The 14,411-nt window shown below is 45.7% G+C and overlaps 2 protein-coding genes across 2 annotated transcripts; one reads left to right on the top strand and one right to left on the bottom strand.

The window, feature by feature from the left end:
- Positions 1-994: 994 nt before the first annotated feature.
- LOC136528013 (putative magnesium transporter MRS2-G) lies at positions 995-3,953 on the bottom strand. The gene is made up of 4 exons (XM_066520905.1): positions 3,425-3,953; positions 2,849-3,294; positions 1,922-2,206; positions 995-1,556 (listed from the first exon to the last, which is right to left on the bottom strand). Exons 1-4 carry the CDS (start codon positions 3,846-3,848, stop codon positions 1,272-1,274), a joined length of 1,440 nt encoding a protein of 479 aa, XP_066377002.1. The 5' UTR covers positions 3,849-3,953; the 3' UTR covers positions 995-1,271.
- A 3-nt stretch (positions 3,954-3,956) lies between these two features.
- LOC136528021 (uncharacterized) lies at positions 3,957-7,947 on the top strand. The gene is made up of 9 exons (XM_066520910.1): positions 3,957-4,310; positions 4,407-4,483; positions 4,595-4,636; positions 5,481-5,522; positions 6,007-6,090; positions 6,248-6,335; positions 6,476-6,573; positions 6,654-6,842; positions 6,932-7,947. The coding sequence occupies exons 1-8, from the start codon at positions 4,100-4,102 to the stop codon at positions 6,672-6,674; spliced, it is 663 nt and encodes a 220-aa protein (XP_066377007.1). The 5' UTR covers positions 3,957-4,099; the 3' UTR covers positions 6,675-6,842; positions 6,932-7,947.
- The last annotated feature ends 6,464 nt before the right edge of the window (positions 7,948-14,411 follow it).

The raw sequence follows: 14,411 nt of genomic DNA, 5'->3' as shown, positions 1-14,411 counted from the left end.
TAAATTTAATAAAGTTTGACCAGCACAGATACCAATCATAATAGAGACGTTTGAAAAAGCATCATTGTCCACCGAATCGACAAAGATGTTGGCGAGATTTCTGGATCATTCTCCACCGAATCGACAAAGATGTTGGCGAGATTTCTATGAAGCTCGAGCGCCGCTGTATGTAACATATTGCGATTTGCGACGGTACTATATATGTACGAGTACACGTATGGGCCCGTTCAAGAGAAAACTACGTGTAGTAGTTAGTACTCCTTAAGCTAGAGCCAACTATGAAGCGCATGCCACATACACCGCGCATGAATTTCCACTAGTTAACAATTGCCACACTTCATATAGGAGTCTGGTGAATCGTGGTAGAGATATGACCAAAACACGTACTTTGCGTATTGCCAAGCAGACTTGCATGATGGACCATGTATGGGCTATTCACGTGACCAAGTGTTTCGGCCTATAAACTATTCGTGGCCCAAATTGATTTTCATGAGCAAGATGTTTTTTTCGTTCGTATGGGAATCGACATGGTTCCACTCAAAAAAAAAAAAAAAAAAAAGTGAAGGACAAGTGGGGAATGATGTAGCAATTTTTTTTCACAAGCAGCCGAACAAAATAAACTTGATCATCTAAATTCTAAATAGCCTATCTCATGAAAAGCTTTATGCAAGCATCATTGCTGAAGAAAAGACCAGCTGAACAACAAACTGAAACATGTTATGAAGTGAAGAACATCCACACACCCAAGCATCTGCCGACAACAAAGAGAGATAGGGCTCAACTGAGCAACCAACACGCTAACCAAAATATGCGAAGAGCTGATCCTTAACAACTGATCCACTCATCATGGGAGTCACAAATCGTCAGGTGGAAGAGAACGATCAGTAGACTGGGCACGAGATGTGGCTATAGTCGGCTAAACAACATCACCTGCCGATTGCCCAAAAACTTGCACAGAAGATGGTAGCTCCAAAACAGAAAGAAAAGCAATCTGTACAAGAAACCAACCGTTGCTGGATAATATAATTTCATGGCAACATTTTTCCACTGCCATCAAGAGCTACATCTAATGATGTTAACAGAAGTATATCGATCATCACATCATCTCGTTTATGCTAATGAGAAATTACACCTACTCATCTTATGGACCACTCGTGAGATGTTATGTACGGTTTTCATGCTATCCCCACGGTTCTCTAATATCCTCAGAACGCCTGCTTCCTTTCTGCAAACATCACAAGGCTCTCTGCCATCTTGCCTTTGCTTTGTGCTCAAGGACCCAGCAGCTTCTTCCACCAGGCATAACAAAATAAGAGGATGGTGATTACAAAGCAGGCGGATGAGGTGCCCCCGACAAATGGCCAGAAGAGGCTGCCATCAGTGATGTTGTACAGAGAGCTCGGGATGTTCATTGCAAAAGCTCCAGCAATGAAAGTGTTGGCAGCTATGCCAAAGGATACAATGGTCAGTGTAAGCTGGAGTTGAATGAGTTCATTACGCTGGTTGTCCAGTTGAATGTTGACGTAGTCTTCTGTGTCATCAATATACTCCCGAACCTGTTTTATTTTCAAGGAGAGATCATATCAGAACAGAAACAATCAAAATCTTGTAGTCCCTCCGTTCCAAATTGTAAGTCATTCTGTTTTTTCTACGTACATAGTTTTTGCTACACATCTAGATACACATGATGTCTAGATACATAACAAAGCTATGTATCTATAAAAGCCAGAATGACTCACAAATTGGAATGGAGGGAGTACTACTTTAACTTGTATAGACTGAGCTCTGTGTTTGGTAGAAAACAAGCATGTGTATTCTCTCTAGCATAAGCAGATTATGTATCAGGAGACAGCATCATATAATTACATAACCAACAATACAGGGCAATACATGCTATTTCAGTGTGGATAAAGAGACTAACCGACAAAATTCTGTTGCGAATTCCATCCAGCTGCATGAAGTAGGCCTCAAGTAACATTTCTAGGTCTTCCACATCATTATCCAAATGCAAGCTGGTAGCAATGCTCATGCTACGCCGAAAGCTAGAGTTCAGCCTGGGCACACCTGTTCCGGCAGGAACAATGCTGTTGGAAGCAGCAGATGACATTAAAGCCTCAACCTGTTGGTTTTGTACTTGCTTCCTTGTTAGATACAGATGTTCCATGTCTTCATTATCATCTAGAAGGTGTTCTATTTCATCCCTGACCTGATAAGATACGATAAATAAATGCATAACAGATCCCAGTACAGCAGCATATGAGATATCACCAAGATTGTCACAAGCACAACAGAAACACTCAGCAGCTCACCACAATATGATGTAAACAATAGGCTTAAGAGAGAACGAAAGAAAGCCCTACAGTTTAATTCCAAAAACGAAAATTCAATGGCTTGTTTCTATTTGTCTTCCGGCAGCTAAAATTAATCATGCCTCTTTTACAAATCCATAGTGGATACACAACTGTAAGTACATCGAGGAATTCTTTTTGCATGAGCATCAGGCTAGATAAGAAGAAGATCAGAGCAAAAAGTCAAGCTGGATTGGTTTGTGACTCTATGCACAAAGCAACTAAAACTATAGCAATTTACAACATGAGGCAATCTAAGCTGCACAGTTATAAACAGACACGGTATACAGGGCTGTTTGAAGAACTCAATCATATTTCCATTGTTGCAAACAGAATAGACTGTTGGAAACCAATTAATTAGGATTATCTTAGTAATATACTTCAATGGTATTTTGATCTACAAAATTGACATGCAACAATAAGAAACAACCATGGTTATAAACTACTCAAATTCAGGTAGACTGAGGAATTAAGCACACATAGTCTTTCTTTAATGATACCTTTTGCACACGGGCAAGCAAACGGGTAAGATGACTCTTAAGGCTCCGCACTCGCTCAAGGTTCCTCGTGCTCACATTTTTGGTCAGCTCGTCAAGCACTGGAGTAGCATGCCTCTCAAGGTCAGCCACGCTAAGGTCCAACGATGAGCACACAACCTCAAGCGCGACCTCCAGCACATGGAACTCGAATGGCAGCTCGTGCTCTGCACCAGTCGCCTCATTAAGACAGGGCACCTGGCCTCCAGGCGAGCCCTTCTGCTTTTCCCCATTGCCATCAGGGGCACATTCACCATTCCCACCCACCAGGCTCCTTAGAGGCAGGTGCTGCCTCAATTGGTCAACGAAAGGGAGCACTTCGTGCACTAGAGGGTCCAACAGGAGCACCTCCTCGGCAGTCACTATCACCCTGATGAATTCGAGGTTGATCACCATCGCCTTCTCCCTAGCTGCAGAATAAATCATTGTACATTACTAGGACGATACCAAAGTTTGCGTCTTCTTGCTTTTATCACCACAAAAAACAAATGATCGAATATTAAATAGGGCGGGGAGAGGGGGGTGGCGGGGTGTGCTCACCGAGGATTCTGGAGGAACGAGAGAAAACGGGGCCGAGGATGCGTAGGTCGCGCGGGGGCAGTCCGGCGCGGCGGATTATGGAGGCCTTGTCGAGCTCAATGACCTCGGAGGTACCCCAGCGGTCCAGCCGCATCCACAGGCGCGCGCTGGCCTTCTTCTTGGTGACCTTCCCCGACACGGCACCCCCGGAGCCCGCGGTGGCCGAGAGGGGAGGGGGCGGCTGCGCGGTCTGCCCCGCCGCCGCAGAGCCCGGGGTCGCAGACGGCGAAGCGGCGGAGGGGGAGGCGAGAAGAGCCCTCGTCGCGTTGTCCTGCTTGGAGGGGGAAGGGAGGCGGCGCGCGGAGCGATTCCGCTTGGAGGAGGACGACGAGGAGGAGGATCTGGTGAAGAACGGCAGCTTCCGGCCGCCGGATCGCTTCCCCATGGCGTCGCGGCGGCGGCGTGCCGCGGCACGGCACGGTCCACGGGGGTGAATGGGGTCGGACGGCGGGATCGGTCGTCGTGGTCCAACTCCAATCTGTGGTAGATGAGTGGGCTGGCCAGGGCCAACCGCTCCTGAGCGGAAGCCCTAGGATGCTGATCGGACGGCTGAAATGGCGTGCAGCGTCAACGCACCAAGCAGCCGCGCTGGCAAAGCGCTAGCGAAAGGGAGACCACAATCCACAAGCTAAGAGGATGATATCTTCCCCGTTCTCGCTGCCGGCGCCGATGGCTGCAACACCCGCTGCCGCCGTTCTGCTCCCGCGTCCGCTCACCGCAAGCTCTGGTGCTTCCACTTTCCCCGATCGTGCGCGGGTGCCGCGCGGTCCCTCCTCCATCTCGGTGCGGCCACTGAGGAGACGACGGTGCCAGTGGCGCGGCTCACTCCGATCGCTGCCCCGCGAAGGTAATATGCGTAGTGTGGTGGTGGAAGCTGCGCGCTTCAGCTAGCTTGGCAGTACTCGGTTTTGGTTCATTTATGTGATAAACCCGTGCGTCTCAGGAGCTCCGGCCGAGCTGATGGAAGAGGACTCCAAGTTTGTGCCGTTGAACGCGGATGATCCCATGTACGGCCCACCGGTGAGTCGCAGCTCGCAGTTGTTCTACACTTCTATCGTTGCATGCCTATCATGCGAGTACATGGAAACGCTGCAAATTACAGTATATCATACTCCTATATGTGAATTTCAGGCGCTATTGCTCATCGGATTTGAGAAAGGCGAAACTGTCACGGTAAATCAGTGATGTCAATTTGCAGAGCATTAGTATCTTTCTCCATTTTTGCACTATTATTACATTTAAAAGAACCAAAGCGCTTCAATGATGGTGCTCGCTGCTCAGTAATTTTTTTAGGGAAAAAAGAAAGAGACTACCTCTGCCTTGAAGAGGATGCAATTCTAGCTCTGTACTTAGTAAAAAAAATCTAAAGTTTGACAAAATTTATCAAAAAGATAACAGGTATATATGACACCAAATAAGTATATTCATGATGGATCTAATAATACTAATTTGGTATCATAAATATTGATACCCTTTGTATAAACTTGATCAAACTTTAGATGATTTGTATAAACTTGGTGAAACGCTAGAATTGCATTCTTTTCAGGACAGAGGGAGTAATATTTGGTAGTAAAATTAAAAATGATCACACATAAGGCTGTGCTTCGTCAGATTCCACCAAGCAGATGGCTTCCCTGTATATTGTATACCTGAGTTCTAGATACTCTATGTGCCCCAGGTATAGTTTTCTTGCAAAAATTTCATGTTGCCATGTAGGCATCTGCTCAGAAACCTGAACGTTCATGTTTGTTTAAAAAAAGTGGTAGAAAAAAATCATATATGTCTTGCATTTATTGTCATTGGCAGTAGTAAATAATACTCCCTCTGTTCCAAATTAAGACGTTTTGACTTTTCTAGATACATTGTTTTTATTATGCATCTAGACATAGTGTATATCTAAGTGCATAGCAAAAACAACGTATCTAGAAAAGACAAAACATCTTATAATTTGGAATGGAGAGAGTACTTTGTGTTGTGTTGCCAGTTCCACCTTACGTGAGTTCCACAATTTGTGCAGATTCAGGCCTTCCTGAAAGAGCTTGAAGGTGAATTCCTCAAGGCAAGTTGTGCATCGGCTGTCACTGACATGCGAGAATGCTCTATCCATATACATGTTGATTAGAGTGATGAAGTCACTTGTTTATTCCATATACTGTCAGCAAACTAGAGTAACCTTTTAACAGTTTGGCCATTCATATGTAATTATTCTGCCTAGGTTAGCTGTCAGTTTGCTATACTAGAGAAAATAGTTCTGCTATATGTTATTGCAGATGGTACATGAACTGAACAAATATATGTACTCTCCAGCAAGAAAATAAGTGAAATAAATTTGAGTTGATGGGTCAAAGATTTACTTTATTTGTGATGTGTTGTAAATAAATGTCAACAATGGTACACTTATTAGCAATATAGTTCAGTTTATAATGCCTTTCTCTTGTTGTTGTCCTTAGTGCGATTGCAGTTTTTAGTTGGTAGATGCAACCCTGAAAATTCATCCAAGTTTGTTTTGGTTTTGTTCTCACAATACTTTTAACTTGACTCAGGTGATTCATTGTACAGAGGAGATGACAAAGCAAACCTTATGGGATGCCATGCACACTGAGCAGCCTGATTTGGAAGCTGTCAAGGTTTGCACCAAGACATTGTAAACATATTCTTTAGTTTTTAGAATGCTAGTGCATATACTTTTATTGAGAATTTAGTTTGCGACATTTATTGGTATTTTATTCCCTACTCTTAAATTTGTATCTAAAACTCTAGCTAAGGCGCATGTCCAATTCACAGATTGCAGGATCACTGCCGAGGATATGCATATTTTCTGGTCTGACTGGTGAGGAGATGATGATGTTCATCAATGCCTTCCCAGAAACTGGTAAGTCAAAAGTTCTGCCTTAAATTATGAAATGGTGAAATGTATAAGGTGAAACTCTGTAATCAAATAAATAAACTGAACTTCAACGCTTTAAGGTCAGATCTCATAAAATTGTCAGCTTTTTATTTACTTCTTTTCAGGGTTGGAACCAGCTGCTTTTGCTGCGCTTGTTCCTAACAGTGCAGAGAAGGTTCTCGGCGAGGTGATTGAGGAAATAATGGGAGACCATGAGATGCTGGTTAGTTCTGATTTGTACTAACATCATAGTAATTGTTCTGTTTTTCCTGCTCTGAGTCAAGTCCTCCATTATGCTTGCAGACAGGAAAGGATTCCAAATGAGAAAAATCTGAAGTACACACGTAAAGCAGAATAACATGGCCTATGAAGAAAATTCAAGCACTGGATAAACCATGGAATGGTTTCCTGACATCACCAAGTCCAAGCGTTAGGATTCTGGCTTTGTTAAGGGAGACCAGTAACTCGTTTTGCTACGTATAGAACTACCAGGTAATGAATAATGATAGTGAAGCCACATAGTTTGTGACCACTTTGCATTCTGATAGATACAAATCTAACTCTTACTCAAATTGCTGCAGGAAGCTGTGCATGGGAAAACTTTTCGAGATAGAGCTGTAGAAGAACCATCAGTTTAACTTTTCTTCTGATATAAATGTGGATCCTTTTCCATCTGGTAGAAGCTAACCCCTCCAGAATTTGAGATCCTACTTTCTGTTTGTCGTACATAGAATAGAATCTGCAACGACCAACAAGCCTCACGACCGACCACTGAGATATGATGCGTTTGCAAAGCTGGGCCTCGTTTAGATTGCGAAAAAATTTCAACCTGATGAATAGTACCACTTTCGTCTTATTTGACAAATATTGTCCAATCGTGAACCAACTAGACTCAAAAGATTCATCTCGTGATTTCCAACTAAACTGTGTAATTAGTTATTTTTTTTACCTATATTTAATACTCTATGCAAGCGGCTAAAAATTGATGTGATGGAGAGAGAGTGAAAAAACTTGGAATTTTGGTGGCATCTAAACAAGGCACTGAGCTGAATATTTCGGGACTTCTCTTGATGATGGTCCTAAAATCTTTTTTCCCCTTTTCCGACTACTTTATTGTTGGCCTGCTCAGAAGTGATTGCTGCAGACTGCATTTACTGTAAAAAAGCTGCTGCAGGTGACTGTAGAAGAAGGGCAGCCAGGCAGCCCCAATACCTTAGCATCGCTATCCAGACAAGTAATATTTCAGACGGGGCCATTATGCGTGCATATGAAAAAGCAACAGATATATTATGCGTGCCTATTCAGTGACTATTTTCTATGCATTTTGGGAGGCTGATACTGCAGGCGTCCTGACTCCGGAGTCCTGAGTGACATGGGCTGAAGGATGGGCGGGTTCGAATATTCCAAGGATTCGTACATACGTTTGTGACTAACATTGTACTTCCTTCGTCCCGAAAAAAATCAGTTTAATACTATTGAGTTAAATCTTTATGAGTTTGATATCAATTAATATTTATGATAAGTAACATTTACATTTATTATGAAATATATTTTTGTAGCATATGTATTTGTTGTTACAAATGTGTGTACGTCTTTCTATAGAGTTAGTTAAACTTCAGACAGCTTTGACTAATCAGAAATAGAATTGTATCCTCTTTTTTTTTTTGAAAGGAGGTAGTATGTTATGAGCTGTGCAGTAAGGATGTATTTCCACTTGTAGTGTTCGTTGGTTGGTGCTGGTGCTGGTGCTGGTTTGGCTTGGCTGGTGCTGATTTTTTATGAAAGGAAAACATCATTGACTGATTGGTTTGGGCTGGCTGAAACCAACAAACGAACAGGCTGACGCAAAAAGCTCATGTGCTATCTCTCTCGTCTGATTGTCTCTCCTGTACGGGTACGACAAAACAGCGCACCTCTTTGTATTTTCTACTCCCATCTTCTGCTCTTCGTCCTGGACAGATCAGCGAGGGATAAGGTAGCAGGTCGGGTGTCCTTTGGATGTTATTCGTTGGACTCACGTGTGAGGACCATACCAACCAGTGTCCAGTGGATACTAGACACTAACAACAAGGACAAGAATAATTAGCCATGCAACTTGTCATCCTAAACTACTCCACAACATATATAGGGCCAATGAAAGGGAGCTGGAGTTAGGACTCATCCAGGAGATTAGTTTCAGTTCAAGCCTTTTGTGAGCGTATATATGTTAGCAGAAGAAAACCTTCTTAGGATGCGAGAAGACGAGAGAAAAGCCCATGGAAACTTATAAGCTATTTTCAGGTGAAACCAGGATTACTATAGCGCATTGCATTTGTATAGGCACATAAGTAAAAGCACAGGACTACATCAGCATTAAGCTAGGTTGGTTTTTGTTTTTGGTGATGACATGCACGAGTGGCTCCATTGAGTTAGTTTTATACTCCGTATATGCATGTAGAAGACTAACCAAGATCAGGGCTTGTGAGAGCATCAGATGTTCTGGTCTTCCGGAGAGCTGGAATGTTTTGCCCTTTGTATTCACGCAGAAACTATGTGCCAACGGAAACAGCGGCACCACAGTGGTTTGGTTTCTCCGTTGGTGTGGTCTCATGTTCCATTCGTACTTAGAGTAAAGTCTTTCTGAAATTTACTGTCTAAATTATTATTTAGAGTAACAATCGCTTTTCTATATCCGTGTACTCTTCAACAACTTTTTTTTTATCTTGTGCGTATTTTGGAGAGTCATTTTTGCTCTTCATCTTTGGCCAGTGAAAAATCCGGAATGGAGGATATATATTTCGAGATCTAATTGAAGAGACTATCGGGGTTCCTATAAATTAAGAAGCATATAAAAAGTCTGTTGAAATTGTTCTTATGATATGGATACACTCCGTTCCAAAATAAAACTGTACATCTTATTTTTTGAGAAGTCCATTTTTTTTAAATATGACTAAACATATAAAAAATATACTAATACTTATGATGTGTAATAAATATTATCAGATTAATAGTGGAATGTACTTTCATAATAAAAATATTATGAGATATAATGTTGATAATACTTTTTATAAATTTAGTCAAACTTAAAAAAATTCTCTAAAAATAAGATGCACAGTTATTTTAAGACGAAGGAAATAGTACATAGCTCTGGCCCATATGCAGGCATGAATCAGCATCATATCAACTACTCTCCTTCCTCTCAAAAAATTGTCATCCTAGGTTTAAACTAATTTTAATTTTCTTAAATTCTAGGTTTATATAAAATAATATCAAAATTTATATCTCCAAATAGATTTATCATAAAAATATATTTAATTATTTATCTAATGCTACTTGTTACATGACATAAATAATATTGAGTACCTTTTGCATATATTTAGTCAAACCGGACATTGGTTTAATCTTAAAAAAACAAGAATGACATTTTCTTCGAGACGGATGGAGTACATCTCGTGTGGACTCTACAGTCTGTATGTAAATTAACCATACATACAGCTCTTCTAACCCTCACAAAAAAGGTACAACTCTTTTACAACTTGCTTGGAGATCAAATGGTTCAAATCACTTGAGTATTCACTCACTTTAATTTAAAAGAGTATACTTACTGTCGGTGCGAAAAGTGACCAACAAGTAAATATTTGTAGTTTTATCGTGCGTTGTGATCGGATGTGGCCTAACAGTCAATGACACAGGATTTATACTGGTTCAGGCAACGTGCCCTACGTCCAGTTTCAGTCGGTTGGTGACTTTATTCCTGAGCCCAAGTGCTCGAAGTTTGCTGTGGGTTACAAACGAGTAGGAATAAAAAGGGGGTGTTAAAGGCCCGGTTGGACTCTGAACCAAAGGGCCGAGAGTGACGTGGGCTCTAACGTGCGCTAAGTATTGGAGCGTATGCTCTGTGTAGCTTTAGAGTTCTAGAGCTATTAGCTATTCGAGTTCTCAGGTCCTCGAGTGCTCAAATCGTCTAGCTTCTCTTTTTTGAGGAGAGCCAGAGAGCTAGAGAGAGCTTTTTAGGAGAGAGCTCATCCCCTTTTATAGTCGAAGGGGATGGCTTTACAAGTCAGAGAAAGAGAGAATGTATACTTGTGCTACCTAGTCTTGTTGTCCACGCTGTCGGGTACGAGACGGTTGTCGGCGCCCACAATATTGTTTATGTCCTGATGCATGTGGCAGGCTCTATCGTGTTCACCTGGTATGACAAACGCCAGCGCCTACAATACTATTTGTGTTCTAACACGCCTAGAAGGTTGCATAGTGCCCATCTGGCATGGCCTGGTGGCATCATCCTGCAGGTGCGTAGGGTATGATAGGGTACGGTCATCGATATTGCGGTTTGACTTGAGCGCCTTACCTTATCTGCTTCGCTTGATCCCCGGTCCCTCACCGAGCGGGCGTCCCCGGTCGGTCGTTCCTAGTCGGCCCCGACCATGTCAGTCGGGGAAGAGCCACGAGCAGAGGTCCGATGTATCCCCGGTCAAAAAAGGAGGTTGGAGTCAGACTGTGTCCCCACCTTGGCCAGGCCTTCCGGTCGGGGATCGGATCGTTCTCCCGGCCTATCATTATGTATCTAGGCTGGCCCGGGAGGCGCGCGTTGTCGCTATGCCATCTGCTAGGCCAAGTTTTTGCAGGGAAGTGGGTCTATTGGGGACTTCGGGTTTATGAACCCGACAGGAGCCCCTAAGCCCTTTTGGGACTTCTGTGAAGTCGTGAAGGGGTTGTTTACACTCGTTTCACGAGCGCACCCGGTGGGTGTAAGATTGTGGGTCGCCGTCGGACGAGACGAAGCGCAAACCCAAAGTGTCGTGCCTAGCCGAGGGGTCGGGTGAGATGGAGCGCCAACCCAAGTGTCAGGCGTGGCCGAGGGGTCGGTCTAGTTTTGTGCGTCACCCCGTCCGTGGTTTCCACAACCGAAGGGGTTGAGCTAATGTCGCTTGCCTCGATGGCTTAAGTGACATGCTCGGTGAGCTTAATAACAGGTACGTCTGAGTGGAATCTAGGTCCGTCGTTCGTAATGGGGTCGGCATAGCCCTCATGTGGCATTCCACTGCTCCTTAACCTACCTCTCGGTAGATGCCTGAGCCGTTCCAAAGACCGACTCAGGTGACCCGCTGGCCTCCCCTCGATGGAGATTCTGTGGGCATGGCTCGAGGTCAGGATCGAACGAGAAGGTCGAGATGACCCTTTTTGCTTCTGAGTGGATAGGGCGAGGGCCGCTGGGGCTCATCTGCGTTTTCTCCCCTAGCTCTATTTGACACAAGGAGGCCTTGAGCCCTTTGTGGGTCAGTCTTTGAACCTCGATCGATCATTGCTCATATCGAATGAGGCGGCTACTGCTTCGTGACACAACACAAAGCGTTGTGATGCAACAACTGCATATGTAATGCTTGGATGTATAGGATGAATGTATGAATGCATGCATGAGAATGGATGAATGAATGATTATGCACTAGAAAACAAAAAAAGGGGGTTTGGTAAGGTTACCTCGATGGCTCGAGTGATGGGTCTAGGAAGCTCCTATCGAATATGTTCGAATGGGATCCGTGTCCATCATTCATGATGGGGTCGGCATAACCCGCATGAGGCATCCCGCTGCTCCTTACCTATCTCTCAGTAGCTGCCCAAGCTGTTCGATCGACTCAGGTGACCCGTTGGCCTCTCCTCGATAGAGATTCCATTGGTGGGCCCTTCCAAATCCTACCTAGGAAGGCGGAGGATCGTTTGCGTGCGGTTGCACCTTATTTCCCGCTCCTGGGTTGCTGTAGTGGTGGGTCCTGCCTAGGCCATGTCCCGCTAACTGGGCGATGTTTCATCGGGCAGGGCACGTCCCATCAGCTAGGGCCACATCTCGCCGCACGCCTTTCTGCATTAAATAGGGGAAAAGAGAGGATTTCCCTCCCGTTCTTTCGCCTTCCTTCAACCGCTGTCGTTCCTCCTTCCTCATTTTAGCCAAGTCTATTCATGTGCTGTGGTGGTTTCTAGGAGAGAGGAGGGTAGAGCAAGGGAGAGGAGAACTCATAAATTCATTCATAAATCTGAGGCGCAATGTTGAACTAGAGGCCTTCCAACGTGGATGAGGAGGTGCTGGCCGCCTTTGCCGAGAAGGGGCTGCTCTCATCGAAGGAGGTGGCGCATTGGAGGGCTCCTGTGCCGAGGGAACATGTTCCACAACCCTAGGCCGACAAGATCATCTCCTTCCTCACCTTCCACTAGCGCGGGCTTCGGTATCCTGCGCACTGGTTCCTGCACGGGCTCCTCAACGAGTGGGGCCTGGAGCTGTAGCACCTCAACTCAACTGGGGTACTGCACATCGCCAGCTTCGTCACCATCTACAAGGCCTTCCTCAGGATGGAGCCGCATGTGGACCTCTTCTGGCGGATCTTTAGTGGGCGAGCCCTATTCGAGGGGAAGCCGCCCAGAATCACGCCAGTTGGGGTATTTGCCTTGTAGAAGAAACCAAAGCCGTCGGTCCCCTACCCTACATACTCCCCCTATGACTCCAACCAAGGGTGGCACGGTGAGTGGTTCTACATCAGGAAATCAGCGGAAGCGCCATTCCCGACGTTCACCGAAAAAAGGCCGGAGAGGAGGGAAAGCTGGTCGTGGGGTCTCGTCGGTCGGTAGAACAAGTTGGAGGTTATCGAGACAAAGCTTTAGAGGCTTGTGCAGCATGGCCTCGATGGGTTGTGGGTCTTCCATACCTTCTTCCATTGTCGGGTTGCCCCGTTGGGGGAAAGAACGCCACCGATGTGGGAATACTTTGGCCCAATGGATCACAACCGCGCGTCGCCGGAGGAGTTGCCAAAGGATGAAGTCTAGAGTTGTCTTGATCGGGTACTACAGTTGAGGGATAAAGACTCCCTCAAAGGGATGCCCGGTCCCCTTCATGCCACGAATCTATCCAATTTGGTATGCCCCACCTTTTTTGTGACCTTTTTCTTCTTGTTTTGATGTTTTGATTGATTTTGAGTTGCCCATTTTGAAGGGACTCGTGGGCTATAAATCCTGGACGCATCTTTCAAGAGGGCTAGAAGGTGCAGCTCAGCAAGCTGCCCAGAGGGAGGTGATGCTTGCCAAGAAGAAAAAGAAAGCCAAAAAGGCCCAGAGGAGGTTTGATAAGGAGAAGGAGATCAACCGATGGGTCCAGGGCGGGGGGGGGGGGGGGGGGGGGGTGAGAGCCAGAGTGATGTGGAGGTGGAGCTCGAGTCGGAGGAGCCCATAAAGATGGGTGATGACACAAGTGCCTCGAAGGATGAAGGAGTCAGGGGCGCTATTGTGACCTCGGTGGAGCACCGTGAGCCCATGGCTGCGTCTATCGGCGGTGAGCGTGATGTGGAGACGTGCGGCGATGTTCCTAGGTCGAGGAAGTGCATTGTGAGCAAAGACATCGCCCTTGAACGAGAGGTGAAGCGAGCGCGGTCTCCGCGCCCTTTGAAGGTGTCGTTGGCTTTGTGCCCCCCTGCTCCGAGTGTGGCGGAGCACGCCGATCGGTCGAGGGGACATGATTGTTTCTCTGCATCTTTAAGGTCGGTTGCCCTGCTAGTTGCTCTAGTGGTTTTGCCATGAGCTGGCGGTCATGGCCGATCAGGGACCGGTCGGGTCGGCCCCTCCCTCGACCGATGCGAGGGGGCATGGGTCATGACCCGCGAGTGATCCTCGTCCAGTTGGCTCATCATCAGCTAGTTGGGGCTTCAGGGCTTTGTCGCTTTCATCTAGGTATGCATTCATGCTCCTTTTTGTTCTCATAGTTGAGTTTTTGAGTGTGACTAACCTGCTCTTGTTTGACAGCGGCCAGGGGCTAGCGGGACTAGGAATCTCCCCACCTCCCGTACGAAATGAGTAGAGACCCAGCCTATAGTGGGTCACAACGAGCGGCGGGGGAAGTAGGTTGGCGGCGGTGTGACCTTCCCTACTAGGGGTTGCATCTTCCTGGCTGGTCACGAGAACGACGACAATGACGATGGCTATGATGGTCGCGATCCTATGGTGATGGCAGAGGTTGGGTCAGAGGTGACTCTCACGATCCCTCCCCCAATAGTTGTGGATGAGGAGAGGAGGGAAACTGGGCTCCCTGCCTTGCCCAGT

The sequence above is a fragment of the Miscanthus floridulus genome, chromosome 2 (assembly GCF_019320115.1).
Source record: "Miscanthus floridulus cultivar M001 chromosome 2, ASM1932011v1, whole genome shotgun sequence".
In the NCBI taxonomy this organism is placed as follows: Eukaryota; Viridiplantae; Streptophyta; class Magnoliopsida; order Poales; family Poaceae; genus Miscanthus; species Miscanthus floridulus.
This window is presented reverse-complemented; position numbering and strand designations above follow the sequence as displayed.